The sequence below is a fragment of the Semicossyphus pulcher genome, unplaced genomic scaffold (genome assembly GCF_022749685.1).
Source record: "Semicossyphus pulcher isolate SPU_LCO1_2020_fin unplaced genomic scaffold, fSemPul1.0.p SCAF_2, whole genome shotgun sequence".
Lineage (NCBI taxonomy): Eukaryota > Metazoa > Chordata > Actinopteri > Labriformes > Labridae > Semicossyphus > Semicossyphus pulcher.
The window spans coordinates 10,448,186-10,475,547 of NW_027211693.1; the positions used below are offsets into that span (position 1 = coordinate 10,448,186).

Sequence of the window (27,362 nt, forward strand, 5' to 3'; positions counted from 1 at the left end):
AAACACACAAATATAAGCTAAAAAAACCAATGACATTGTGTTTAAATAGTTACTGTTGTGTTATATTTTGTGCTGTTTTTCACAATAAAACCACACTTTGTTCAAATCAGTTTCCCACTGACTATTTTTATGCTCTCATCTTATTTAGTGTGCCATCATCTGTCTGTCAAACAGGAATACAGCTTAATAAATAAGAGGAAATCTCTTGATCCCAATCTAAATATTGTGAAACGCAAGGCAGCACTTTTGACATTTTTTTCCCCAGGCGTGTTTTTATTTGTGTGATGGCATTTACCTCATCTGGCATTTCTGTTGTTTGTCAATTTTCTTTATGAAGACTCGGGTCTGAAAGAGTTGTCACGATGAAGTCATGACAGGAGGAGGAAAAGAAAATGAACATAGAGATTAAAATGTAAATATGATCTGCAAATGTTAGCTTCCTTTATCACTGTTCAGTTTAACAGTTTCAAAGTTTCCTATTTCTGCAGAAAAGTTTCACAGATGTACATGAAACAGGATTGACAGTGAAGACTTTCAAGTATGTGCACAATGCTGTGGGTGTAGTTCAGATGGCATGTCCTGCCTGTATCAGTTGCACAATGCTGTGACAATTCAAGAGGTTGTGGATTTCAAACACAGGGAGAAAAAAAAAAGGTAGGAGACTTATGGCGGTCGCTGTGGATAGTTTTCCCATAGATGAGGCAGACATTCAGACACATGTCCCCGAGAAGCCTTATAAATCTGCGAACACGTCCAACATTTATAGATGAGGGTGCACATGCACATTACCACCTGTCAAAACTTGTCTTCCTCTTTCTTTTGATCTTCCTCTCTCTCCTTTGTCGACATTATTGTGCTTTCTATGTCTCGAAAACTTTTTAGGATTCTTTTGTATGAGGAGGAGGGGGGATCTCAGCTGTATAAGTTGTGATTGATGGCACACAGACAGATGAGAGCAACATAAGAAGAACTATTTATTTGCCATTTTTAATGGACGGAAAAGAGGGCGAAACTGCCAGGCCTTTAAAACAAATTCCTCCGACGGCTATTTCAGTTCCTCACCAAGAGGCCTTCCCCAAACAACCTTTTGTCTTCTGTCCTGACAGCCCACAACTGTCACGTTAGCCCTCCTCGTCGGCTCACTATTAAATCAATATATAATATTACCAAGGACGAAATTTGGTAAGCCTGACCACATGAAGGAGATACTTCTCCTCGGCTGATGACAGATTCAGCCATTTGTTTCCTGTGTCTTTTACCCCATCTTCCATACAAGGGTATTCAGTTCCAACTATCACTCTACTTTGATGCCAGGAACAGAATGGCAGTAAACGCCTCGTATATCAGATGTAGAGAGACCTTTCTTCTAACAGAGGTGCATTGTTTCCTTTTTATCAAGTCTGTGATCAGCATTAAAACAACCTCAGAATTTGTAGCTGAAATATAATACAGAAAGCTTTGCAGATAAAAGCCTTTATCAAATCAGTTTCTTTATAAAGTTGGATTTTATTAATGGACATAAAAACACAGATCATTTTACATGACATAAGGCTGCCATCTAGTGGACAATGTGCTCATTTGACAAAAAGTTAGAGGCAGGGGAAACATTTTTATTTTCATTATCTGATATGAAAAAGATGGATGTTGGAGTTTCCAGTTTCCTGTTGCATGCATGTATAAATTTGTTTACAATGACTCCAGGCAGTTGATGCATAATCTTATAAGGGAGCCACTTGAAGTAAAACCTCACTTCACCACAGGCTGATTACAGAGCGGATACTAAAAAAGAAAAGGAAAAATTGTTAGAACAATCAAAGCCACAGAGTTCCAGTCTGACAAAATATATAATACAAATGACTGAACAGAAATGATAAGACAATTTAAAAAGTGACATAACCCAAGTCTTAACCCCACAAATATCATGGTTACTTAAGGACCAGCTTCCTGTCCCCACATAGAATGAGTGCCAATAGTCTGACTTAAAGCTACAGTTAACATTATTTCATATGAATTGATTATTGCTGTGTGACTGTGAGCGCCCGCCCCTTTGTATTAAGTTTGTCCAAAAATGTGTCCGGTCTGAATGAAACAACCAATCAGAATTAGCTTTCCATGTAACTAGCCAAACCCAGCAACTCTGTACAAACTAGCGCCATCCGGCTTCCACATGACTGGCAACTTGCAGTAAAATTCTTAGTACCTCCTTTGCCGACAACGGCGTATACTGCTAAAGAAGCAAAAAGAAGGACGACCTTTGAGGAGAAAAAAGCTACAAAGAGAGCCTTAAATAAAAAGAGGGATCAGTCGAGTGGAAGTGTAAGGGGATGAAGAGCGAAGCGATGCAGAGGTTGCTCTGTTCCTTCATGACAGGTAACGGTAGCTCTTACGCTAACAGCTAACGGTAGCACTAAGCTCCAAAACCTAGAGGTAAAAAGGTGGTCCACACCAAGGTTTTTTACACTGGAATGTTCATGTTGCTCACTGCCACTTTAAGATAAACAATTTCACACCTGTAATTTAGAGTTACACAAGGAGACACATAGAGACTAAATTGACAAACAAATAGCTAAATAAAACTAGCATCTAGGTCTTACCTTTTCCCGCTGCTCAAAAGGTCAAAGGCCACATTGATTTGATCCAGAGGGAGTTTGTGGGTGATAAACTCATCCAGCTTCAGCTGACTGTTCATGTACTCGTCCACCAGTTTGGGCACATCCTGCACACTTTTCCAGCCTTATGAAGAGAATAGTGAACAGAACAGACAATTATTAGCACCTAATAAAGGCATCATTTTTTACTGTTATGTTATTTTTTTGGGCCAGAGGACCCACTTCCTCTCAGCCTGCCTAAGCCTTCTCTGTGTATCTTTATGATGTAATTATTATGACCAAGACCTCTTCCTTATTGGATAATATAACATGTAGTGTTGCTGCATTGCATTCTGGTCTAGCTAGCTTGAAGCTACTAATAACTGCTACTACTTACAATAAACTGATTACTGTATCGCCAACTGTTTAAATAAGTGATTCAGTCACTTACAGAGCAAAACCTTGACTTTTTACTTGATCTTTACTTGACTGATCATACAGTGAATTTTAAGTTTTAATTATCACTCAACTGTGGAAAGATGTTTTTTGCATGCACTAACAGACCCAGTAACAATTCACCTCCGAAATAGGTCCCCTTTAAGGTGCGTCCCATCAGGATCTTTTCAACTGCGACGCTCATCGTCTCTGTCTCCGTCCAACCAGCAATGACACACAGGCCCCACGCGTCTGTTGTTGACTCGAGTGCAGCGCTCTAGGACCAAACATTTGATAAACACTTATTTTGAAACACATTCACAAATTCACTGACTACGTCGAAACTAGTAGTGCAGTTGCACAATTCTGAGCCTTGTGTAACATCGGCATATAAAGTTTTTGTGGAAGTTATGCTCAAATCTGTGTGCACATAATGCACACTGTGACTCACTGAGTGAATTATCCTGGATGTGATATTCAAATGTCTTAAATATTTATCATGACTGAGACACCCACCATGACAAATGGACTTCCAACACACTCCAAAGCAAAGTCCACTCCTCCGTTTGTCATCTCCAGCAGGACCTCCTGGATGGGCCGTTGCTGATCTGTGGAGTTGACACATTCGGTCGCTCCCAGCGTTACGGCTTTTTTAAACTTGCCAGGGTTGATGTCAACCCCGATGATCCTCCTCGCCCCGGCAGCCTTGCAGCCCATAACAGCGGCCAGTCCGACCGCACCGAGCCCAAACACGGCACACGTGGAATCTTTTTCAACCTGGATGCCAACAAATTTAGGAGTCTGTCAACATGAAGCTGTTAAAACAACCATCTGTTAGTGATCGCTTCGTCATGTTAACAGATAACTTGAATATAAGGCATTTTAACTTCAATCTTCTCAAACCATTCATTATTCCTATAGTATAGTATCACTCATTATTATTCTTTACCTTGTTTCAGCCCATTTTATTGTAATATAAGCTTGATTTTTTAGGTATTTTGGGCTTTGTTCATTGTTTTTTGAGGATTTGTAAACTTGATTTTAAAAGTCATTTTTGTATACAACATACTAAACATATCAAGAATATAAATTACGCTATTTTTAAAGAACAGATTATTTTTAGTTTCTATTTAAGGCATATTGATGGATGACGTATTTGTTTAGCTCAATAATCACAACCAGTTTGAACATCAGATCTCACACATCTTGATTTTTTTCTACAGACCTAAGTCGGAGTCTTCTGAGCAGAACTTTCTTCAGCTGGTATTGTATTCATCTTATCTTGTTTTGACATGCAAAAACACTATCAAAAATTAACTCCATTTCATCCTGTGTTCTGTTGAGCTGCACTGTGGTGCTAGAAGGTTCCTGGTTTGAACCCTGGCTCAGACGTAGGGGGCCTGTCTATGTGGAATTTGCATGTTCTCCCTGTGCGTGCGTGCCGGGCACTCCAGCGTAACTCCCACATTACAAAGACATGCTCGTTAGGTTTATTGGTGACTCTAAAATTGCCCATAGATGTAAATGTGATGTGAATGGTTGTCTGTGTCGGCCCTGTGATTGACTCAGTCCAGGGTGTACCCTGCCTCTCGCCCGGTGACAGCTAGGTCATGATCAGGATAAGCGGGATAGTTAACGGACGGATGTATTCTTTTTGTGGTGCACATGGTATCTTCTGACATCTAGTGGGGGAAGTAGGTCACTGCAGTCCTGACTTTGACAGATAACATCACTGGGCAGCAAATTAGTAAAAATGCAAATACTTTTTAAATGAACATTTTTCCTACACGTAGCAACTCTACTGAGTATTTAAGTTATGATTTGATTTGAAGTGTAGGATAAATCTGCATCCGTCTCTTACCTTGGCTGTATTTAAAGCAGCACCATAACCAGTGGAAACACCACAGCCTAGCAGACACACTTTGTCCAGCGGTGCATCACTTCGTATCTTTGCAAGTGAGGTATCAGGAACCACAGTGTACTGGGAGAAAGAACTGACGCCAAGGAACTGGTAAACCTGGTGCCCCTGGCAAGATATCCTGCTTGTGCCATCAGCCAATACACCGCCTTGTGTATTTGCCCTGAAAGCCACCAGAAAGAGAAACAAATTGTAGTTTCACATCATTAAAGCAGTATTGTAAAGGTTTATACAGGGTATTGACATCACCAGTTCTTCCTGCAGTGGTTTGTTTTAGGACTCCTACATCGATCACAGTCCTGACACTGTGGCAGGAAAACAGGAATAACCTGATCCCCTGTGAAAACAGCAAAAAGCAGACAAACTACTTCAGTCCATTGAATCCAAAGCCAGTTTATAAACATTTATATATATTTGTTTCGAGCTGTTCAATTTACCCGGTGAGAATTTGGTTACTTCTGGCCCAACACTCTCCACCGTCCCTGCTGCTTCATGGCCGAGGACTAATGGGAAGGGTCTAAACTTCATCCCCTTTTTACTCTCATACAGGTATTCCCAGTCTGTGTGGCACACACCTGTGGAAACAACCTGCACAAACGGGGAGTGTGATGATTCATGGGGCAATTTTCTGAAGTTGTTTGTGTATAATACTCACACAACAGGAAACCAACTGGGATAGACGAGAGTTACAATCTTTTGTCAGCATTATTTTGAGATTCAAGATTATGCAAAAATTGCTGTTTGTTCATTTAATTCTTATATATTTAGCACCACTAACTTCAAATGATTATCACTAAAAGATTACCAGCTGTTAGCATTGGAAAATTTGCTGCATAGCTAACAACCAAAATTGGACATGATCTCATATTTCCTTGCATGACTGACAGACTTGTGATAGTCAGTTGACCTTGATTCGGACTTCATGAGCCTTAGGAGGGTCCACCTCCACATCCTCAATAGACAGAGGCTTCCCAGGCTCCCACGCAACAGCTGCTTTGCACTTGATCACCTGGGCGAGAGGAAAACAAAGTGTGTGTTGGATGTACAAGTTATAAATCCCAGTGCGTTTAAAGCATGTCTCAAATGATAGGGAATCAATCAATCAATCAAATTTTATTTGTATAGCGCCAAATCATAACCAGAGTTATCTCGAGACACTTTACAAAAAGAGCAGGTCTAGACCGACTCTTTGTTATGTTATTTAAAGAGAGGCCCAACATGAATCACCATGAGTAGCACTTAGCAACATCCGGCACATTGGCAGGAAAAACATCTGCCTCGACTGGATGGGCCGAAAATGGGATAGAAGGAGATGCAGGATAGAGACAGGCAAAGAGAGCAACAACAACATATGTTCTTGTTACAACAACAACATATGTCCTTGTTACATGAACAACAACAGACACATACTTATGGTTACAATGCCAATAATAGTGGTAGACTAGTGTGAAGATTAGCTAAATAAATAAATAAATAAATTAGCGAGAGAAGCAGAGTAATGATAAAAGGCTGAGGTAATTGTAATTGTAACAGTTGAAGTCAACAGGTCTACTATTAGCATTAGCAGCAACAATAATGATACTATGGGGAAGGCTGATGTTAGTAGTTGTTGCAGTCGAGCAGGTCCACAGCAGCAGGTGGTCTGCAGCAACGATCCCCAGGAACCTTCAAGACAAGGGAGCACAAGAACTCCCGGGAAGATATGTGGTTAGTAATGTTAATGGGACCGGAAGATACAGAGTTAATGAGCTGCATTAATATGACAGAGAGAGAGAGAGAGAGAGAGAGAGGGAGAGAGAGAGAGACAGAGACAGAGAGGGAGAGAGACAGAGAAACACAGAGAGAGAGAGAGAGAGAGAAGCTTGGTGTGTCAGATCCCCCGGCAGTCTAAACCTATAGCAGCATAACTATGGGCTAGTCCCAGCCTGAGCCAGCCCTAACTATAAGCTTTATCAAAGAGGAAAGTTTTAAGTCTACTCTTAAAAGAAGAGAGGCGGTCTGCCTCCCGGACCTTGACTGGTAGATTGTTCCAGAGGAGGGGGGCCTGGTAATTGAAGGCTCTACCTCCAACACTACTCTTAGAGACTTTAGGTACCACAAGCAGGCCTGCATCCTGGGAGCGCAATGTTCTAGAGGGGTAATATGGCACTATGAGCTCTTTAAGATATGATGGTGCCTGACCATTAAGAGCTTTGTAAGTAAGAAGAAGGATCTTAAATTCTATTCTAGATTTTACAGGAAGCCAGTGCAGAGAGGCTAATACAGGAGAGATGTGATCTCTCTTCCTAGTTCTTGTCAGCACACGTGCTGCAGCATTTTGTACCAGCTGCAGAGTTTTTAGTGACTTATTAGGGCAGCCTGATAGCAACGAGTTACAGTAATCCAACCTGGAAGTAACGAATGCATGGACTAGTTTTTCTGCATCGTTTTGAGACAAGATGTGTCTGATTTTTGTATGTTGCGAAGATGAAAGAAGGCTGTCCTTGATTTGTTTTATGTGGGAGATGAAGGACATATCCTGATCAAATAGAACTCCCAGATTCCTAACAGTAGTGCTGGATGCCAGGCTGATGCCATCTAGGGCAGCTATATCATTAGAGAAAGAATCTCTAAGGTGTTTTGGGCCAAGCACAATAACTTCAGTTTTGTCTGAATTAAGTAGCAGAAAGTTTCTAGTCATCCAGATCTTTATGTCCTTAAGGCAAGCTTCTAGTTTAGATAGCTGATTGGTTTCGTCTGGCTTCATAGATAAGTATAATTGAGTATCATCTGCGTAACAATGAACATTAATGGAGTGTTTCCTCATGATATTACCAAGAGGAAGCATATATAAGGTAAAAAGAATCGGTCCGAGCACAGAACCTTGTGGAACTCCATGACTAACTTTGGTGTGCATAGAGGACACATCATGAACATTAACAAACTGAGATCGATCTGATAGATAAGATTTAAACCAGATTAGTGCAGATCCTGTAATGCCAATTAAATGTTCTAGTCTCTGTAACAGGATGTGATGGTCTATCGTGTCGAAAGCGGCACTAAGATCTAACAGGACGAGTACAGAGAGAAGTCCTCTGTCTGAAGCAGTAAGTAGATCATTTGAAACTCGCACAAGTGCTGTCTCAGTGCTGTGGTGGACTCTAAATCCTGACTGAAAGTCCTCAAATAAACTGTTGTTAAGAAGAAAGTCACATAATTGATTAGCGACTGCTTTCTCAAGGATCTTTGAGATAAAAGGAAGGTTAGATATAGGCCTATAGTTAGTTAAGGTGCCTGAATCTAGGGTAGGCTTTTTAAGAAGTGGCTTAATTACAGCTAGTTTAAAAGACTGGGGTACATAGCCAGTCGATAAAGACATATTGATCATATCTAGTAAAGAAGTGCTAATTGAGGGAAAGACTTCCTTAAGCAGCTTGGTTGGAATCGGGTCTAAAAGACAGGTTGATGGTTTAGACGAAGATATCAGAGAATTTAGCTCAGGAAGGTCAATTGGAGAAAAACAGTCAAGGTAAACATCAGGTTTTTGAGCAGTTTCCAAAGATACATCTGCACCAGTTAACGGCAGGAGGTTACAAATTTTGTCTCTAATCTTTAGGATTTTGTCATTAAAGAAGCTCATGAAATCATCACTGCTGAGGCCTATAGGAATACTCGGCTCAGTGGAGCTGTGACTCTCTGTCAGCCTGGCTACAGTGCTGAAAAGGTACCTGGGATTGTTTTTATGTTCTTCTATGAGGGAGGAGTAGTAGACACCTCGAGCATGCCGTAGGGCCTTCCTGTGTTTATTAAGACTATTTTGCCAGATTAAACGAGACTCTTCTGTTTTGGTGGATCGCCACATTCTTTCAAATTTACGCGACATTTGCTTCAAGTTACGAGTTTCTGAGTCATACCATGGAGCTAGCCTCTGTCGTTTAATAATCTTCTTTTTTAAGGGGGCAGTCGAGTCTAGAGTACTTCTCAGCAAACCTGCAGTACTATCAACAAACTGATCAAGCTGAGAGGGACTAACATTAGCATAAGAGCTTTCTGTAGTAAACAGATGTGGTAAAGAATTAAAAGCAGTTGGAATTGTTTCCTTAAATTTAGCTACAGTCCTATCAGACAAACATCTTGTGAGTACATTTTTGTTAACTGGAGAGTAGTCGGTTAATAGGACATCGAATGTTACTAAATAGTGATCTGATAAAAGAGGATTTTGTGGGAAGACAATTAAGTTTTCGGTTTCAAGGCCATAAGCTAGAACAAGGTCGAGGGTGTGGTTAAAGCGGTGAGTAGGCTGGTTTACACTTTGAGTGAAACCAATAGAGTCCAAAAGGGACATAAATGCCATGCTAAGACTATCATTATCAACATCTTCATGAATATTGAAGTCCCCTACAATAATTATTTGATCTGAACTCAGGACTAAATCTGATAAAAACTCTGAGAATTCAGTTAGAAAATCAGAGTATGCGCCAGGAGGGCGGTATACTATCACAAATAAAACAGGCTGTAAAGATTTCCAAGTTGGGTGTGAAAAACTCAGAACAAGGCTTTCAAAAGAGCTGAAACTAAGTTTTGGTCTAGGGTTGATTAGAAGACTAGAACTGAAGATAGCTGCCACTCCACCACCTCGACCAGTGTCTCAAGGAATATGAGTATTAAGATGACTGGGAGGAGTGGATTCATTTAAGCTGACATATTCTTCCTGACACAGCCAAGTCTCAGTAAAAGAGAGTAAATCAATATGATAATCTGATATCAGATCGTTCACTAATAGAGCTTTAGATGACAGGGATCTGATATTTAACAGACCACATTTAATTCTCATATTTTTTGGCATAACTTCGGTTGTTGTTTTAATTTTTATTACATTTTTTTGATTTACTCCTTTTTTATTTAAGTTTGAATTAACTGTAATAAAAGGCCTGGGTTGGGGGGCAGACACAGTCTCTATAACATTAACATTGTGGCTGGGAAACTGCTCACAGGGAAGCTCAGAGGAGTGTGTAGGACTACAGCTCTGCCTCCTGGTCTCAATTAGTCCGAGAAAGGCACGGCCAGGGCATGGCTACTGGCAAGAGTTTGTGTTATGTTGCAAGAGACATTAATGGAGCTTATTCAAATGTTTATTCCATAAGTCAACAAGACATGGTTAAAGTATTCAGGAACTTCAACCAAGTCCAGTTGCCTCATGGATTCAACTCTAGAATTACATAACTTGGATGACTGAAAACCTTAACAGACATGAATAGTGTGTGTGTGTGTGTGTGTGTGTGTGTGTGTGTGTGTGTGTGTGTGTGTGTGTTTTAAAGAGAACTGGTTTATTCAAGTAAAAAGAAAATCTCTGTTTTTCGCTCTCTCTCTGAGCAGTATGAAATAATTATGGGATGTTCTATTCGTTTCTGCGTTCCAGGAACTCAGCATGTGTTATTTTAAGCGCAACATCTCTTCACAACATTTTTACACACACACACAAACAGACACGCAGCTGTCTCACCTCAAGCGAGCAGGACAACAGAACACAAACAGGAAGAATCTACAAACACTTTCATGTTAAAACATCTCTGCTCTCTATAAAATGCACAGGTAAAGTATGTTTCTTACCTGACCCGCTGTTGACATTGTTGACTGTTTGCTGATTAAATTTCCTGAATTACAAAAAAGAAAAAGGATTACATCAGAATCATTGGCCAAGTATGTGGGCACATACAAGGAATTTGACTCTGGGTTTTCTTTGCTCTCAATGTACAGAGACACAAATTTACATACTACACTTCACAGGTTAGACAAGGTAACACAGACACTTAGACACTAAAAAACTAAAACTACTATATACAGGCCTATGGATACATAACAATGTATTAATATACAGTGGATATAAAAAGTCTACACACCCCTGTTCAAATGCCAGGTTTTTGTCATGTAAAAAAATTACATCAAGATAAATAATTTCACAACATTTTCCACCTTTAATGTGACTTATAACCTGTACAACGCAGTTGAAAAACAAACAGAAATCTTTCAGGGAGGTAAAGTAAAAATAAACAACTGAGATAATGTGGTTGCATAAGTGTGCACACCCTTTTATAACTGGGGATGTGGCTGAGTTCAGATTTAACCAATTACATTCAAACTCATACAGAGCTTTCTGTAGTAAACAGATGTGGTAAAGAATTAAAAGCAGTTGGAATTGTTTCCTTAAATTTAGCTACAGTCCTGTCAGACAAACATCTTGTGAGTACATTTTTGTTAACTGAAGAGTAGTCGGTTAATAGGACATCGAATGTTACTAAATAGTGATCTGATAAAAGAGGATTTTGTGGGAAGACAATTAAGTTTTCGGTTTCAAGGCCATAAGCTAGAACAAGGTCGAGGGTGTGGTTAAAGTGGTGAGTAGGCTGGTTTACACTTTGAGTGAAACCAATAGAGTCCAAAAGGGACATAAATGCCATGCTAAGACTATCATTATCAACATCTACATGAATATTGAAGTCCCCTACGATAATTATTTTATCTGAACTCAGGACTAAATCTGATAAAAAACTCTGAGAATTCAGTTAGAAAATCAGAGTATGCGCCAGGAGGGCGGTATAGTATCACAAATAAAACAGGCTGTAAAGTTTTCCAAGCTGGGTGTGAAAAACTCAGAACAAGGCTTTCAAAAGAGCTGAAACTAAGTTTTGGTCTAGGGTTGATTAGAAGACTAGAACTGAAGATAGCTGCCACTCCACCACCTCGACCAGTGTCTCGAGGAGTATGAGTATTAAGATGACTGGGAGGAGTGGATTCATTTAAGCTGACATATTCTTCCTGACACAGCCAAGTCTCAGTAAAAGAGAGTAAATCAATATGATAATCTGATATCAGATCGTTCACTAATAGAGCTTTAGATGACAGGGATCTGATATTTAACAGACCACATTTAATTCTCATATTTTTTGGCATAACTTCGGTTGTTGTTTTAATTTTTATTACATTTTTTTGATTTACTCCTTTTTTATTTAAGTTTGAATTAACTGTAATAAAAGGCCTGGGTTGGGGGGCAGACACAGTCTCTATAACATTAACATTGTGGCTGGGAAACTGCTCACAGGGAAGCTCAGAGGAGTGTGTAGGACTACAGCTCTGCCTCCTGGTCTCAATTAGTCCGAGAAAGGCACGGCCAGGGCATGGCTACTGGCAAGAGTTTGTGTTATGTTGCAAGAGACATTAATGGAGCTTATTCAAATGTTTATTCCATAAGTCAACAAGACATGGTTAAAGTATTCAGGAACTTCAACCAAGTCCAGTTGCCTCATGGATTCAACTCTAGAATTACATAACTTGGATGACTGAAAACCTTAACAGACATGAATAGTGTGTGTGTGTGTGTGTGTGTGTGTGTGTGTGTGTGTTTTAAAGAGAACTGGTTTATTCAAGTAAAAAGAAAATCTCTGTTTTTCGCTCTCTCTCTGAGCAGTATGAAATAATTATGGGATGTTCTATTCGTTTCTGCGTTCCAGGAACTCAGCATGTGTTTTTTTAAGCGCAACATCTCTTCACAACATTTTTACACACACACACAAACAGAACACTTTCATGTTAAAACATCTCTGCTCTCTATAAAATGCACAGGTAAAGTATGTTTCTTACCTGACCCGCTGTTGACATTGTTGACTGTTTGCTGATTAAATTTCCTGAATTACAAAAAAGAAAAAGGATTACATCAGAATCATTGGCCAAGTATGTGGGCACATACAAGGAATTTGACTCTGGGTTTTCTTTGCTCTCAATGTACAGAGACACAAATTTACATACTACACTTCACAGGTTAGACAAGGTAACACAGACACTTAGACACTAAAAAACTAAAACTACTATATACAGGCCTATGGATACATAACAATGTATTAATATATATACATTATTTAAAAACACAACAACATTTACAGACAGGAGACACAAGACAATAGTGCAATGGTGCAATAGAGAGTGCACAGTTTCTGAGCTAAATGTGATAACGAATAAGGTTGTTACGTAAGAGGTAGATGGTTATTATTTACAGTCAATGTGGACAGGCCTTCGATTTAGTGATAATGTAGACATCAAAAGAGGGTATATAGGCAATGACAATAAATAATAAATAGCATGCACAGCGGATGTTTGTATAACTCACATGTACATTAAGTTTTTCCACATGTGTTGTCTTTGACACTCTGACTGAGTCATCTGTTCATCAGAGTAGCAGCCTAATGAAAGAACCTGTCTATGGTTGTTTTGGCGTACAGTGCTCTGTAACGCCTGCCGGAGGGGAGACGTTAATTAGCGTTAATAGTCAAACTTGCGCATAACACTAAGTACAGATAGCTTTGAGTGTAATCATATCGAAAGTGGAATATGTAAAGTCATACTGACCAAGTATCTTGAAGTCATCTTTCTGAGTAAGCCAGCGAGTCGTCTGCTCCTTTAAATATCTTGAATTCCCTCACGGAATTCAGGTCCTGAACGATTCGTTCAAAAAGAACGAATCTTTTCAGTGAACGGAATGATCCGTTCACTTTCATGCATCAAATTCGTTCCTTTCGTTCACTTGGCTCCGCTCGCGGCTCCCCAGTGCCTCACTTTTTCTTTTAGAAAGCCAGACTGGTTGATGTTAGCACGAGCCAATTGCGTTTCAGAGGAGGGCTGTTTGTACCAAATCTAATGTATCAAATGACCATCATTGGTTAGGAGAACGACTGAACGCATCGCTTGAACGAATGTCTCTCTCTCTCTGTCTCTCTCTCGCTCTCGTTCACTGAACGAAGACCATTCTCGTTCACTGAACGAAGCGATCCGATTAGGTGCGTCTGTGCATACAAGTCAATTCACAGATGTGTAAACCACTGACAGATGAACACAAACTACACTATGTTTATTTATTTATTTAGAAATTATAATGTAAGAAGGTTTTGTAATGGGCAAGTTGGGCCAAGTAGACCAGTGAATGCAATGTGAGCCGAACTGCGTCTGACTGAGCCTTTTAAAGCCTTTTTTTTTCATACAGCAGTGTTGGGGGAGACTCTGATTAAATATATTACATCCTAAGGTCCTGTGAATATACAAGGCCTCATTCACCTCCGTTCAACTTTAAAAACAACATAAAATAAAAACGGTGACGCAGTCTCGCAGCTCTGAGAGGGAGAGAGCATCTGCACAGAGGGAGGGAGGGAGCGGACTGAAGTGATGACGTGATATAAAAGTTTGGTCATGAAGCCTGATCATCTACAGCTCTGTGTAAAATATATGTAGTACACAGCAGACTGCAGTCTCTGTTGACAGACAGACAGACAGACATATCTGAACACAGGTCCACGTTATTAAACGTCTGTGTTCTCCCCGCGCTGCGTTATAAACTATGATGAACTGATCGCAGGTTACAGCTCCTGCTCGTGTCATTCCAGCATGTGGAGAGACGTACTTTATTTTTTATAGTAATTGTGTGCGGAAAATAAAGACAGAACGCGACCTTATTGTGGCAACAAATCAAGATCAGTCATTGTTATTGATTGTTACATTTTAAAGAGCTATTATGGTACAACCTTATCTGGCCCATTTCAGCTGATGGCCCGTTTTAGCGGACTCCACCACTCCCCTTGGCGTTGACGGGTCATTAGGTTCACATGATCCTGAGTGTGAGTGCGATCTCACTTGTTTAGGCAGATGATTTAATACTGCATTGTAATTGGGAGATCGGTGGTGTCTAGGCCATTGCCTCTGCTAAGAATGATTTTCTCATATTAGAAGCATATTAAAATTACAATGACCTGGATTACTGAGAACCTTCACACTAGCAAATACAGTTTGAGCGCCGAGGAGGGGCGAATGACCGGGTCTTTTAGCAAACCGACTTTGTGTAAAGCACAATGAAGTTGTATTCTTCGTCTTTTATTTTATGTATTGTGTTTTGTACAGATATGGACTTATGTGTCTGAAATAAAGAAATAAAGTAAAGTACAATACTAGAAACGGTATTACAACAGCTCAAAAATAAACTGACACAACAGCAAGATGAGATAACACATGAATGTTTATTTTTTTATATAAATATTATAATATTTTCTTTTTAATATAGTTGGGCTAAGTAACTGTTATATTGTGATGATTGAACAAGAAGACCAGTAATGCAATGGGAGCCGTATCGTTCATGAACGAGTGAGAGTGAGGGAGTTACGGGTAAACCGGAAATGTCACTGAACGACCTGGTGAACGAATGTAATGAACGAATCTTTCAGCTGAACGAGATCCGAAGATCTGGTTCACTGAAGTGAACGAGAGCTGACATATCTTATTCCCTGTGACGCTCCGACTTTGCGACACCTTCCGACACTGGTAATACCTTTACGGCAGTTTTTGGTCACACGTGTTGTCATCGCATGGGAGTAACTTGGAGTACATAGCTGCTGCAAGACGACCACGTTTGTGAGTTATTTGCCCTAACCGTGCGTAGATAGTGCTATAAACTTTGTAGCCTTTATATTTTAAAGCGAATACTTAATATGTTGGTTTGTGTTACAAAACGCGAATGAATTTTGACGTTTGAATGACTGAATTGAGCTAGCATGTTAGCTAGAACTTCTGTGGTGCTGGCGGTAGCATGTTGAATGCAATTCATTTACACCGCATGGTTTAGCTGAACTTCTTTTTGCTGAAGTTTTAACTTTTTTCTCTGTTGTTTTTCATGTTTCACAGAGAACTTGAAGAAAAAAATGTCTTTCAGAGGAGGAGGTGGACGAGGTGGAAGAGGTGGAGGATTTAACCGAGGAGGTGGAGGAGGATATGGAGGAGGCAGAGGAGGAGGAGGAGGATATGGAGGCAGAGGTGGTGGAGGATTTGGACGAGGTGGTGGCAGAGGTGGTTTTAGACAGCAAGACTACGGTCCTCCGGAATATGTCGTTGGTAAGATCATCATACCACAAACCAGTTATGTTGAAAAGATGTAGATGCTTACATTGTTGTGTCAGCTAGCTATGTATTCATGCAGAACTAGGTTAGTGATACACGTGTAAAAGTGACAAATCTTTCATTAGTTGCTTTTATAATAGAGGAGATTAGGATTTATTTGTGTAATAAAATGGGTTAGTATACATATTAGATGTTATAGATGTACAAAACAGTTAGGATCATTTCCTGGTCCAACAATAGTTAAGCCAACAGGGAATTGATCATTTCACCTTCAATATGCAGAGTATGCTCCCCTGTTCATGCCACATAACAGTTATCAGTTGTAATAACAATAGGGTCCTCAAATTTCTGAATATTTGATATAGCAAGAGTTTGGCTGAATAATGTGAAATGGCCTGGAAGCCAACAAGCTAACATCTGTTATTCAACCTCAACACAACCAACTCTGCAAAGACACAACTGTCTTGGTTTCTGAATGGTAACAAATTGTAAGAAAACTGTGATCTTATCATATCGTGGTTTGTAGAAGAGACAACAAACCAAAGGAAATACAATATTTTGAATATGACGAGGTGCCGTTCACAGTGGGGACTAAAGGACATTGTTTTCCTTCACATGCAATAAGTAACCACGACAACAGCCCCTGGAATAGCCTGCCCCATTTGTTTAAACCTTGGTGTATATCATTTTAAAGTTAATATCATGATCAACCTGAGTAAATTATCAAATATAGTTTAAAAGAATAATATACTTTAGAAGGTGTCTTTAATGGACAGTTTTTGCTCAAAAATACGTTTTCCCATTCAAAAATATAGTTTTACCTCAACTGGGTAGGCCATCTTGGATTTCTGGGTTAGAATGTGTCGAAGGGTCATGTCAAACTTGGAATCCTCTTCGTCAACTTATATGAAATAGAGTCTTCATACATGATTCTAGGTGCTTTACAAAAGTTCATTTTTCCAGATTGCGCAGGCAGCCATCTTGGATTTAGCCCTCTGGCAAAAAGTCCTGGGCTTTTTGTGAGGGACCTGGGGGCTAAATTTTTTATTAAAGGTCCATAGAACTCAAATCAATCATTATAATATCTAAGCCAGAGAATGGTCACCGAATTGAGATAATTTTTGACTTAACTAGAATGCTGTATGAGGAGTGGGAGAACTGTGAAATCACATTATTTGGAAGTCACCATAAACTTCAGAACACTAAGGACACATGCTTCATGTTCAAGCTTCTCCACTTCCACTTGCATCACTGTTTTAATGTCCCAACAGCATGAATAAGGGGTTGTTTCCTTGAGTATTTCTGCATACTTGCAAAAACCATCTGTAAAGATGCTCTAAAAGTCCACAAAAGTGCATGCAGCTCGTTTTGCAATGACTCGTGTGGATATCAGACCTGAACATTTGCAGTGGCAGCACAACTAACTGTGATTCATTATATTTCCGCCCTGCAGCACTGGGAGAGTTCGTGCATCCCTGTGAAGATGACATTGTGTGTAAGTGTACAACAGAGGAAAACAAAGTTCCCTACTTCAACGCCCCGGTGTACCTGGAAAACAAGGAGCAGATCGGGAAGGTGGATGAGATATTTGGCCAGCTCCGAGACTTTGTATCCTTACTGTCGTCCTTGTTACTCTCTTGGCTTCTGAAACAACCTGTGGTGACAACAAATAAAGGTCAACTTCTGGGGATTAAATAACAATGTTGCTGCTTAACATTCTGATCATTCCTTAACCTGACCTCACAGTATTTTTCAGTGAAACTTTCTGAAAATATGAAGGCGTCTTCATTTAAAAAACTGCAGAAGGTATGAAAGACCAATGACATCAGTAGTGCTTTCGCATACTTAAAAGCAAATTGGTGCCGCTGTTTACCACAACATATTTACTTTGCAACATCTCTTTCAGTTTTATATAGATCCAATGAAGCTCCTCCCACTGCAGAGATTCCTACCAAGGCCGCCAGGAGAGAAGGGTCCACCAAGAGGCGGTCGAGGGGGAGGAAGAGGTGGTGGTCGTGGAGGTAATGAAACGACAACTTCAAGGTGGTCTTCTAATATATTTTAAGCTTGGCTTGAAAGAGTGATTTAATTATTTCTTCCTTGCTTATGTTGTTTCAGGTGGTTTTCGAGGTGGCAGGGGTGGTGGTGGGCGTGGAGGTTTTGGAGGTGGTCGTGGTGGAGGATTTGGAGGTGGTCGAGGCGGAGGAGGTTTTGGAGGTGGACGTGGTGGAGGAGGAGGCTTCAGAGCAAGAGGAGGTGGAGGACGTGGATTCAGAGGTTGGTCCTTTATTCAAATTTGTACAATTGTTTTGTTTTCTTTACTTGTGTGAAGGTGCTAATTTCTTTTTTTTATTAACTTGCAGGTGGAAGATGATCTGGCAGCAGTGGTCTGGTGTGACGGTCTCATCACAGTCATCTGCTCCACGAGCAAAAAGTCTGAGTCTGTTGTCCACGCTTGGCCTGTTAGACTCAGAATATGAACATTGCCTCTTTTTCGTAAGACTTGAATGGATTTTGTCGTTTTACTTTTGTACCAATTTTGACTGAGTGATGGATCTTCAGTTTGTATTTAAAATGTTCATGATTATGCTCGTGTAACATTGCAAGGACCAGCATGTCAGGGAGGATTACTGAGTCCCTTTGTGAACAGGCACAACAATATCCTGCTCTGATTGTGTTAAACTGTTAGACTAATGACATATTTTTGTGCTTTCATCAAGATTTCAAGAGATGCATTCACAAACCTTAATTCAGTTCCTCACTTTGGACAATGTATGGAAATACAGACTTTATATGCTGTTATTTGAAAACATTTTAATACCCATAATTTGTAAAATCTTAAGCAGAATATTGTAACATTTTTTGTTGAATGCCTTGATTAAAAGGTGCTTTGTAACTGTGTCTTCATTCTAAATGATCCAGTCTTAGAAGCAAAATACCGAAGAGGTGGTGTTTTTTTTCCTCACTATTTGTGTTACCCAGAATAAGAAAACAAACACTGTATACTTAGGAGAGGGTTCAGCAAGTGTCTGTATATAGTCAGAATAGTCGAAAGTGTTTCGCTGCTTTTTACTTCACATTGAGGCTTGGCCCCTATGTCAAATATTATACTCACCTGTTGAGGGGGTTACGTTTCACCTTGGTTAAAGACCCCTAAGAAGCATGATTTTGTGCAATCACAAAGTTTGGGAGCATATAGGCAGTCAAGTTGTGATTTGAAAACTTAAAACCCTTTGCTTGAAGTCTGATTTACTTTACACTTAACTATGACACATCATATGTGTAGTTGTTAGAAGTTTGAAATCAAAATTTTAGAAAAATTGAAGGATTGAATGAGTGGATATAATTTTAGGAAACTTTATGTAATACAACTACAATATAAGTAATTAAGTATTTTTGGTATTGATCTATGTATTGAAACCTACTAAATTAAGCTTCTCTTACTGATCACTACACTTATTCAGAATACTCTGGGGGGAAAAAAAGTCGAAGTCAAAGCTAAATTAATCTGGTTTTATAAGGTTTGAGTTAACCTTATAAACCTCCTTTCCGAGGCTCTTAAGTGCATCTCACTATCTTCATTACTGGAAGGAGTTGGCTTATTGTCGCATATTTTGTCAGATTACAGTTTACAAGGTTAAGAACTCGCTTACGTTATTAAAATTGACCATTATACCTGCTACATGAAAAGCTAGGAAATTATTTTGAGACATTTTTAACGTCCTGTTTCGGTTCTGAGGGCCCTAATCATACAAACCAATGACTGTGCAGTCTATGATACAAACGAATGAAATCTGATTTTTTTTTTTATTCAAATTAATTCAAAATAGCTTTATTGGCATGGGAAACATAGATTTACATTGCCAAAGCAAGTGTCAACATAAAAGTACAATAAAAGAAGATAAAGACAAATGTGTAAACGGAGCTGTATAAAACTGCAGCCTTAAAGTCAGAACATATGTGGTGTTTAACTTCAAATATAAACTGAAAATGCTGAATTTACTCTTAAAAATATGTACAGGTAAGTAAAGATAACTTAAGAGAAAATAGAAAAGTGTCGACAGCAGTTGAGTATAAAAAAGTGACGACCCTTTTTTCATTTTAGTTTTAAAATGTTTTTACGGTTATTTGTTCTTTGTATGTACAGTTTGTCTACATGCAGAGATGAGATGCAAACAGAGATTTTTTTCTCCGACGTAACTGCGTCACGCGTACCGTGCAAGTTCCTCGTATCTGATTGGTCCGGACGTTAACTCCTTTACGGCCGCGCACCGCCCTTCCCTCTTGTGCTGAAGAAACGAACATGGAAACAGCTGGAAAAGTAAGTACATTTCCCACTAAATGTGCAAGAAATATATTAAATGCATTACCTCAATATGTGTGTGTTGTAAAGGGGGCATGCATTTCACTGTAGGCATAAAACAGATTTATTTCAACTAACATGCACAGTGCACACACTGACGTTCGTTCAATGAACAAGTACAAAGAATCCCTGTTCGATTACTTAACAGGGAATCTTTGGTCTCTGGTCAGTCGGCAGCTGGTGTGTGCAAGTTGCTGCATTGCGTTTGTAGCGATAAGTTCAGAGTAAATGAGGTGAATACATATCGTGTAAACTAGTTTAGGTTGACGGCATTGCCACGTCTCATTCGCTTAGAAACAGATTTCTTAAGCGACTAAATTAGGTTAATAGAGATATAGCAGGACATTACTCCAACACTGAAGAACTGGAACTCAAGAATGGCTTTGTATAAGCATAGATAGAGGTCAAAGGGCAACTGCACTGTGCAACTATTGATAAGTCAGAGTAACAGCAAAGCCCCTGTTAACTCAGTTCACTTAGCTGCAGTAAATTGATTGCAGAAGCCTTTGCTTGTCCAAATAAATATGTACTTTGCCCTCAGGTGATCAAGTGCAAGGCAGCTGTTGCCTGGGAACCTGGGAAGCCTCTCTCCATTGAAGAGGTCGAGGTAGCACCACCTAAGGCCCATGAAGTTCGCATCAAGGTAAACCAAACTTTTGCATGCCAAAAAAGCCTTCCATCAAAGCAGCTGATAAAAGTCCTGCCTTAAACATTAACTAGAGTAAGGGGACTTTGATTGTATCTAGTTACTGTATTATTTTCAGGGGCCCTCTTTTATTAGCATGAGAAGCAGACAATTTGCAATCCCCGTAAAAGTATAACACTGTGGGCCCAAAGGTTTAAGCTTTGAAGATACTTGTGTGATGTCGATGTTTCACAACTGAGCCTTATTTTAGATGTTAGTTAATTAAAATATTGTTAATATCAGGCGTAAGATCTTTTATATTTCCCTCTTGCATATCTTGCATCATGTCTGACATGAACTTTAAATGACACTGTGCTTTCAGATCTTTGCCACAGGGGTGTGCCATACAGATGCCTACACTCTGAGTGGCAGTGACCCTGAGGGACTTTTCCCTGTCATCTTAGGCCACGAGGGGGCTGGAACAGTTGAGAGCGTTGGTGAGGGTGTCACCAAGTTCAAGCCAGGTATGGGAGCTTTCAGACAATACATTTGAAATGTAAACTTGTGTACACTGTCGTGAATAAGTAACTGTTTTGTATGATTTCAAATGTTTTCTAATTCTTCAACTAGGTGACACTGTCGTCCCGTTGTACGTGCCACAATGTGGGGAATGCAAATTCTGCAAAAATCCCAAGACCAACCTGTGCCAGAAAATCAGGTAATGCTGTCAGAGAAATTCATGTTACTGTGAGTTGGTGAAGAAAGGTGTATTTCTTTTTGGCAGAACTTGCAGCCTCAGTTGTTGAACTTGTAGCCTCGGGTGCCCGGGGCAAACGAATCAAAGCTCAGTCATCATAAGTTCGAGCGTCTGCTTGCCCTGCATTGAAGCACATAGTTTCATCATTTTTTCCCTGTGCTTCAATCCTGCAGAGTAACCCAGGGCCGGGGCCTGCTCCCTGATAACACCTCACGCTTCACTTGCAAGGGAAAGCAAGTGTTTCACTTCATGGGGACCAGCACCTTCTCGGAGTATACTGTTGTGGCTGATATCTCTCTGGCCAAAGTGAACGAGAAAGCTCCACTGGATAAAGTCTGCCTTCTTGGATGTGGCATTTCTACCGGATACGGCGCTGCTCTTAATACCGCCAAGGTGGGTACCAGCTACAAGCAGCCTATTTACAAAACAAAGCATCAAGTCGATTTTTATATATAACCCAAAATCACAAATTCAGAAAATCTACCCAAAGTAGGAGACGAAAATAGAACAAACCTATGGAAGAGCAACAGAGGAGGGTGCCTCTTGTGTGCTTGAGTTATTTTACATAGTGAGATAACAGCCTTTGGAAAATTGTGACACATTATATATCTTAAAGCTTGTTATGCAGAAGAGTTTGCCCAAAGGACATAATGAAAGGGAGAGCATTTTTGTCATTATATGCAGGTCTCACCCTGAAGTGGGTCACCCTCTTCAAGCATGCACATTTAATGTGAAACAATGTGCTGCCAAGGGGGTCGGTTTCCAAGTTGTTGTTGTTGTTGTTGTTTTAAATTTTCATAGTGACATTATTTTGACCCAAAAGTAATTTAATTTGACTTATTACTTATTAACAATTGTATTGGCATCTTTACAGAAAGGGATTTTAAACACAACAGAGAGAATTCACATTATATAATTCAATGTGCTTCAACTCAACAACTTAGGAATTTCATACATACTTGTTATCTGCAAAACTACTCTGTTATAATTGAATTCTCACATTGCTTTCTTCCTCATGCACCGTCAGGTTGAGCCTGGTTCCACATGTGCTGTATTTGGCCTTGGAGCTGTCGGCTTGGCTGTTATTATGGGCTGCAAGGCTGCCGGGGCGACCAGGATCATTGGTGTGGACATCAACGCTGCAAAGTTTGAGAAAGCCAAGGAGTTTGGTGGTACTGAGTTTGTGAACCCCAAAGACCACAGCAAGCCCATCCAGGAGGTCCTGGTGGAAATGACTGACGGAGGAGTGGACTATTCTTTTGAGTGCATTGGGAATGTGCAAATCATGGTGAGACTTACTGTCACTGTGATCTAATGTTGATATGAAAATATACATACAAGACACCCAATGTAAATTGCAGCAAGTAACAAAACATTATCCACTCTATTTACTCTGTTTATCCCCTTGTTGATTGGTTGTATACAGCACAGCCAGTGCAGATGTACATGGTGTTAAACAGCATACAAAACAGCGTTCACAATTAGGCTTTTCACAGACACCAGGGAAATTACCATGTTATTATTTCAGAGAGCTGCTCTGGAGGCTTGCCATAAAGGATGGGGTGAGAGTGTCATCATCGGCGTAGCCGGAGCTGGACAGGAGATCTCCACCCGACCGTTCCAGCTGGTGACAGGCCGAGTATGGAGGGGCACAGCCTTTGGAGGTGACTGACCGTGTTAGGGAATTAATGGACATAAAGAGCATAATGTGGTGAGGCAGCAGCTCCAACTTGCTGCCTTTTTGCATATTTTCATTCTGGGTAATTTGGATTTTTTTAGCATCCACTTAAGAGTTCATGCCGAGTTTAAACTGCAGCTAAAACTTTTCTTTTAATAATTAGACTACACAAAAGCAAAGATAGCTTTGTAAAGTAAATGTTTGTATTGATAGTGGTATTTTTTAACATTGAGGTGGTCATGGAACAACTGTAGAAGGCATAACCTGTCAAGTTCTGGTCTGCTTAAAGTCCCCCTCCAGTAAAAATCAAGTGTTTAACCTTGTAAACATCTCCATGTGGTGTTCATGTGCTACAAGACATATCAGGGACAACATGAGCAGTCATCTCCATGGCTTGGCCTGTCTGCTTTTAAACTGCAGTGTACCAAGGACAGGCTGAACTACACGTTTTCAGATTGGCAGGTTTGAGACATCACAAACCTAAGGAGCCAATCCTGTTAATGGATGGGGCGACGCTATGCATATCATTATGTGCAGCCCATGGCAACCACTTTGGCGATGCGCGAGCCAGCTGTAACCGTCATCGTGATTTTTGCAAACTCACTACTGACGTTAAAGTTACTACTACTAATGACTACATTTCAAGCCAGCTAAGTTTTAACAAGTTGGCACTAAACGATGGCAGAGACGTGTTTTGTTTTCGGCTGTACCAAAGGAGAAACGTAGTACGTAGTGGGCGGGGACTATGCAAATTTGGGGATTTTTAGTGAGGGAGAAGGAGGAGATGCCTTGGGAGGATTTTTTTGCAAGGTAATTAAACATATTTTGCAGAAAAAACATATCGGACACAATTTATTATTTCAAGCAGAGCATTTTATATGTCTTGAAACATGACTGGAGCTGGTCTTTAATTGTTCAACAGAACTTCTTTATACATTCTATCTATGTGTGCCTTACCAAATGTCTTTTTATTCATCAAGCAATAGTGTCAATAAGTTTTATCAAAATTCCACTTGTCCAACTGGTTTTGATTTACTTTACCCTCAGGCTGGAAGAGTGTGGAGAGCGTTCCTAAACTGGTGGAGGACTACATGAACAAGAAGCTGAAGGTGGATGAGTTTGTGACCCACACTCTGCCCTTTGACAAGATCAATGAAGGATTTGACCTCATGCATGCCGGAGAGAGGTGAGAAAAGCAGTTCATTTAAGGAGACTGAGCTTAAAATGTACTCTTTTCTTAGCTTCTAAAGCTGTTTAACTGTCTGTTTGTGTTTTCTCATTGCAGTATCCGCACAGTGCTGACCTTCTAAAGTGCCTATATCGTTGACATCCTTCACATCCGGCCTTGACACAATCTCCCCCCATAGTTTCAGCACTTACTGTTTTTCCCTGCACTTGCTTTGATGAAATAACTTTCAGTATTTGAACGTTATTTTTAGAAGCACAAAACCTGTCATTAAATATTTTTGAATTGGCATGTAGTCTCTGCTCTTCGTTTTGTATCTCATTTACTGATTGATGTTGTGTTTTGTGCATTTTTAAATTAAGGCGTTTGGCTGCTGCACTCATTATGAACAATCAATGAGTCATTTAAGTGCTATTTAGTCACATCCCCAAGAGTTTATAACATGGAAAAAGCATCTAATCATATTGCATAACAGTTAGTATACAGAGAATACCATTCCTTGCATGGACTGTAAGGTCAACGCAGAATGAGAGCGCAAACCACAGCTTGACAGGATCTCAAGTTTCATCTTAAGTAAAAGATAATTGTTTGTATTACACAATCACAATCGGAATAAGTTGCTGTTCATGCATTCACCTCATGACTAATCATCACCCATGGGGAACAATTTATTCGAGCATATTGTAGAAGATGAATATATAACAATTATACAGCTACATGATGCATTGCACGGAGTTGACTTCCAGTCTTCATCATTAGTTTTTATGCTCATCAAGTTTTAACATTTAGAAGCATTAGTTGAGCATTTGAGGGGATGTCATCTTTGTTTTGCGTTTACTGTGATGAACTTACTGATTTTGATTTGTGGCTATAAACATACACCTCATCTCTTGGCTTTGCAATGCATCACATTGGTTCTCTAGGTCACCCTACCAGCTGGACAACAAGTAACACATCAGCAATACTGATAAAAGACTGTGATGATTCAGATGGACTGCAAAAAGCCCAGATTTCTCTCTTGCAACAGGCCTTGGAGAAAATATAGAAAACACTTTCTGGCCACCTGATTATATCAAACTGAACTATTTTATTTTCAAATGTGCTGTATATTTGAATGATGATCTCATGCATTTAAAATGCTTCTGTAAACCTCTAAATAAAGTTAGGGCTTGTGTGTGTTTTTTCCTCCCAAAATGTTACCCTTAAGTTAATAAATGCATCCAATATATTCTTATTACTTGAAAGACATGATTTGTATTCAATTTAGGAATTCTATAATCTACACATGTTGCGGATGATTAACAAAGACAAAAGGAAAGAACACAGTGTCCCATTCCCAAATCCTGGAGCAAGATGTACTTTTGTCCATCTTCTTGCGCATGCGTTGTGGAGAGTAACAGATGGTCCAATCAGCTATTTTAACACACGCCAAAAACTGAATGTGATTTCCAGAAGATGGCGACCGCTCTGGTGGTGAGTGTACTGCAACACTCAACTAACGAATACAATGAAATTGGGCTTCAACAACACAAGCAACACTTTTAAAACACTTGGACAGTCCGTTGAGACCGTCAGCTTTAGTTATTCTGTAAACTTCCTGTTATTACCTTTGGCAGGTAACTGAAGTCGCTAGCCAAAAGTTAGCAGCACTCTAGATTAACACGGACGTTAGTCGCTTTATATTGAAGGATATCCCGAACATTAACGTTCGTTGGCTTTGTGTTAATCACAGAAACTGTGGTCAACGTGAAGTCAAAGTGAAGCCAACGCGGGTGGATAAAGCAAATGCATGAAAATGCAATGTTGAATGAGGATACCTCAGTCAGTCAGTCGGTACCCTGAGATGAACTCTGATGCTTGGATGAATGAGAGAAAGCACGCGCCGCGAACGTTAACGTTACCACTGTCAACCTTGTGACGTGCTTTAACCGTTAATGATTTTAACCAAACTAGTGAAAACTTCGATAAACAGGAAGGTAGATGTTAGTAGTCAGCACTATGGGCAAAATATATTTAATTTAGTGTTATTTTTTTGCTAATGTATGTCTGTATGGGCAGGGGAGAGGACTGAAAAGACTAATATACAGTCTAACTTAAAATACAGGGTATCTCTGTGAAGACGTCTTTCAGATTACAAGTCCCCTAAAAGTGCTCGTACATTGAAGTTCATTTTGAGTTGACATAATTCTGCCTTGATGAATATTGTGAGCCTATGGTTACCATGTTTTGCTGCAAAACACCCCAATACAAAGACAGAGATAAGACAAGGTAAAGGAGAAATAGTTTTACACTGTCATGGGTAAGAGTCAAACTAATCAATTGTTTTTTCATGGGCTCTCATATTTTGCATTGGTTTCACATGTTTGGGTGTTTATTGTTCACAGTGAAAAAGTGAAAACTGCATAATTCCGTTTTGTTCCAGAATTACATGTTTTAAAAAGGTCGCCTCTGAAATGGGCCGTTCAAAAGAGCTGCAGGTTTCTACTTAGAACCTTGCTTTCGCTAAAATCGACCAATAATCATTCACCGTCATTCAGCTCAGGCTGCCCTCTTGCACTAGCTTGTAGTCAAGATTTCAACTTACCATTCCGATACCTCCTGGTGATTCTGGCTCGTACATATCAGGATGAATAACCGATCCTAGAGAAGCCATGTCTTCTACAGTTTTGGAGTGACAGAGTAGTGTGGCTGTCCCCCCACATGGGATCGCACATGCCAATCGTGGCTTAAGTCTAACCTTTGATTGGCAAAATGGCTTGTTCGTTTCAGGAGGAAGGAGAGGCTCTGAAAAATAATTAAATTAAAATATATATGCAATTTTTTTAAATGAAACGACCTTAACCAACGTGATTCAAAAAAACATTAGAATAATAGAAAACTGATTAGCTAAAATACGTCCCCTTT

At 39.8% G+C, this 27,362-nt stretch overlaps 3 protein-coding genes across 5 annotated transcripts; 2 read left to right on the forward strand and 1 right to left on the reverse strand.

Annotated features, from left to right (window-relative positions):
* Positions 1-1,504: 1,504 nt before the first annotated feature.
* Positions 1,505-13,384, reverse strand: LOC138597891 (alcohol dehydrogenase class-3-like). 3 transcript variants are annotated; one of them, XM_069669447.1, is made up of 11 exons: positions 13,321-13,384; positions 12,559-12,602; positions 10,531-10,574; positions 5,849-5,950; positions 5,379-5,529; positions 5,191-5,278; positions 4,885-5,104; positions 3,540-3,800; positions 3,168-3,300; positions 2,595-2,733; positions 1,505-1,779 (listed from the first exon to the last, which is right to left on the reverse strand). In XM_069669447.1, exons 3-11 carry the CDS (start codon positions 10,546-10,548, stop codon positions 1,752-1,754), a joined length of 1,140 nt encoding a protein of 379 aa, XP_069525548.1. In that variant the 5' UTR covers positions 10,549-10,574; positions 12,559-12,602; positions 13,321-13,384; the 3' UTR covers positions 1,505-1,751. The 3 variants fall into 3 exon arrangements, with proteins under 3 accessions (XP_069525548.1, XP_069525546.1, XP_069525549.1); XM_069669445.1 differs by lacking the exon at positions 13,321-13,384 and adding an exon at positions 13,082-13,141; XM_069669448.1 differs by lacking the exons at positions 10,531-10,574; positions 12,559-12,602; positions 13,321-13,384 and adding an exon at positions 6,169-6,811.
* A 1,922-nt stretch (positions 13,385-15,306) lies between these two features.
* On the forward strand, positions 15,307-18,744 carry gar1 (GAR1 homolog, ribonucleoprotein). The gene is made up of 7 exons (XM_069669626.1): positions 15,307-15,366; positions 15,637-15,843; positions 17,303-17,457; positions 17,596-17,655; positions 17,756-17,870; positions 17,968-18,126; positions 18,213-18,744. Exons 2-7 carry the CDS (start codon positions 15,654-15,656, stop codon positions 18,221-18,223), a joined length of 690 nt encoding a protein of 229 aa, XP_069525727.1. The 5' UTR covers positions 15,307-15,366; positions 15,637-15,653; the 3' UTR covers positions 18,224-18,744.
* Positions 18,745-20,125: 1,381 nt separating this feature from the next.
* On the forward strand, positions 20,126-25,692 carry LOC138597997 (alcohol dehydrogenase class-3). Its single transcript, XM_069669625.1, has 9 exons — positions 20,126-20,170; positions 20,754-20,855; positions 21,220-21,361; positions 21,468-21,555; positions 21,768-21,987; positions 22,622-22,882; positions 23,123-23,258; positions 24,320-24,458; positions 24,558-25,692. Exons 1-9 carry the CDS (start codon positions 20,153-20,155, stop codon positions 24,580-24,582), a joined length of 1,131 nt encoding a protein of 376 aa, XP_069525726.1. The 5' UTR covers positions 20,126-20,152; the 3' UTR covers positions 24,583-25,692.
* The last annotated feature ends 1,670 nt before the right edge of the window (positions 25,693-27,362 follow it).

Excerpts from the sequence above, each read along its gene's own strand:
- LOC138597891 (XM_069669445.1), bottom strand. The coding sequence starts at position 13,134 with ATGACTCAGTCAGAGTGTCAAAGACAACACATGTGGAAAAACTTAATG. Across the intron at positions 3,301-3,539 it reads TTGGAAGTCCATTTGTCATG|AGCGCTGCACTCGAGTCAAC; the intron begins GTGGGTGTCTCA and ends GTTTGGTCCTAG. Across the intron at positions 2,734-3,167 it reads AAAGGGGACCTATTTCGGAG|GCTGGAAAAGTGTGCAGGAT; the intron begins GTGAATTGTTAC and ends TCTCTTCATAAG.
- gar1 (XM_069669626.1), top strand. The coding sequence starts at position 15,654 with ATGTCTTTCAGAGGAGGAGGTGGACGAGGTGGAAGAGGTGGAGGATTT. Across the intron at positions 15,844-17,302 it reads TCCTCCGGAATATGTCGTTG|CACTGGGAGAGTTCGTGCAT; the intron begins GTAAGATCATCA and ends TCCGCCCTGCAG. Across the intron at positions 17,656-17,755 it reads CATTTAAAAAACTGCAGAAG|TTTTATATAGATCCAATGAA; the intron begins GTATGAAAGACC and ends CATCTCTTTCAG.
- LOC138597997 (XM_069669625.1), top strand. Across the intron at positions 20,856-21,219 it reads CCCATGAAGTTCGCATCAAG|ATCTTTGCCACAGGGGTGTG; the intron begins GTAAACCAAACT and ends CTGTGCTTTCAG. Across the intron at positions 23,259-24,319 it reads GAGGGGCACAGCCTTTGGAG|GCTGGAAGAGTGTGGAGAGC; the intron begins GTGACTGACCGT and ends CTTTACCCTCAG.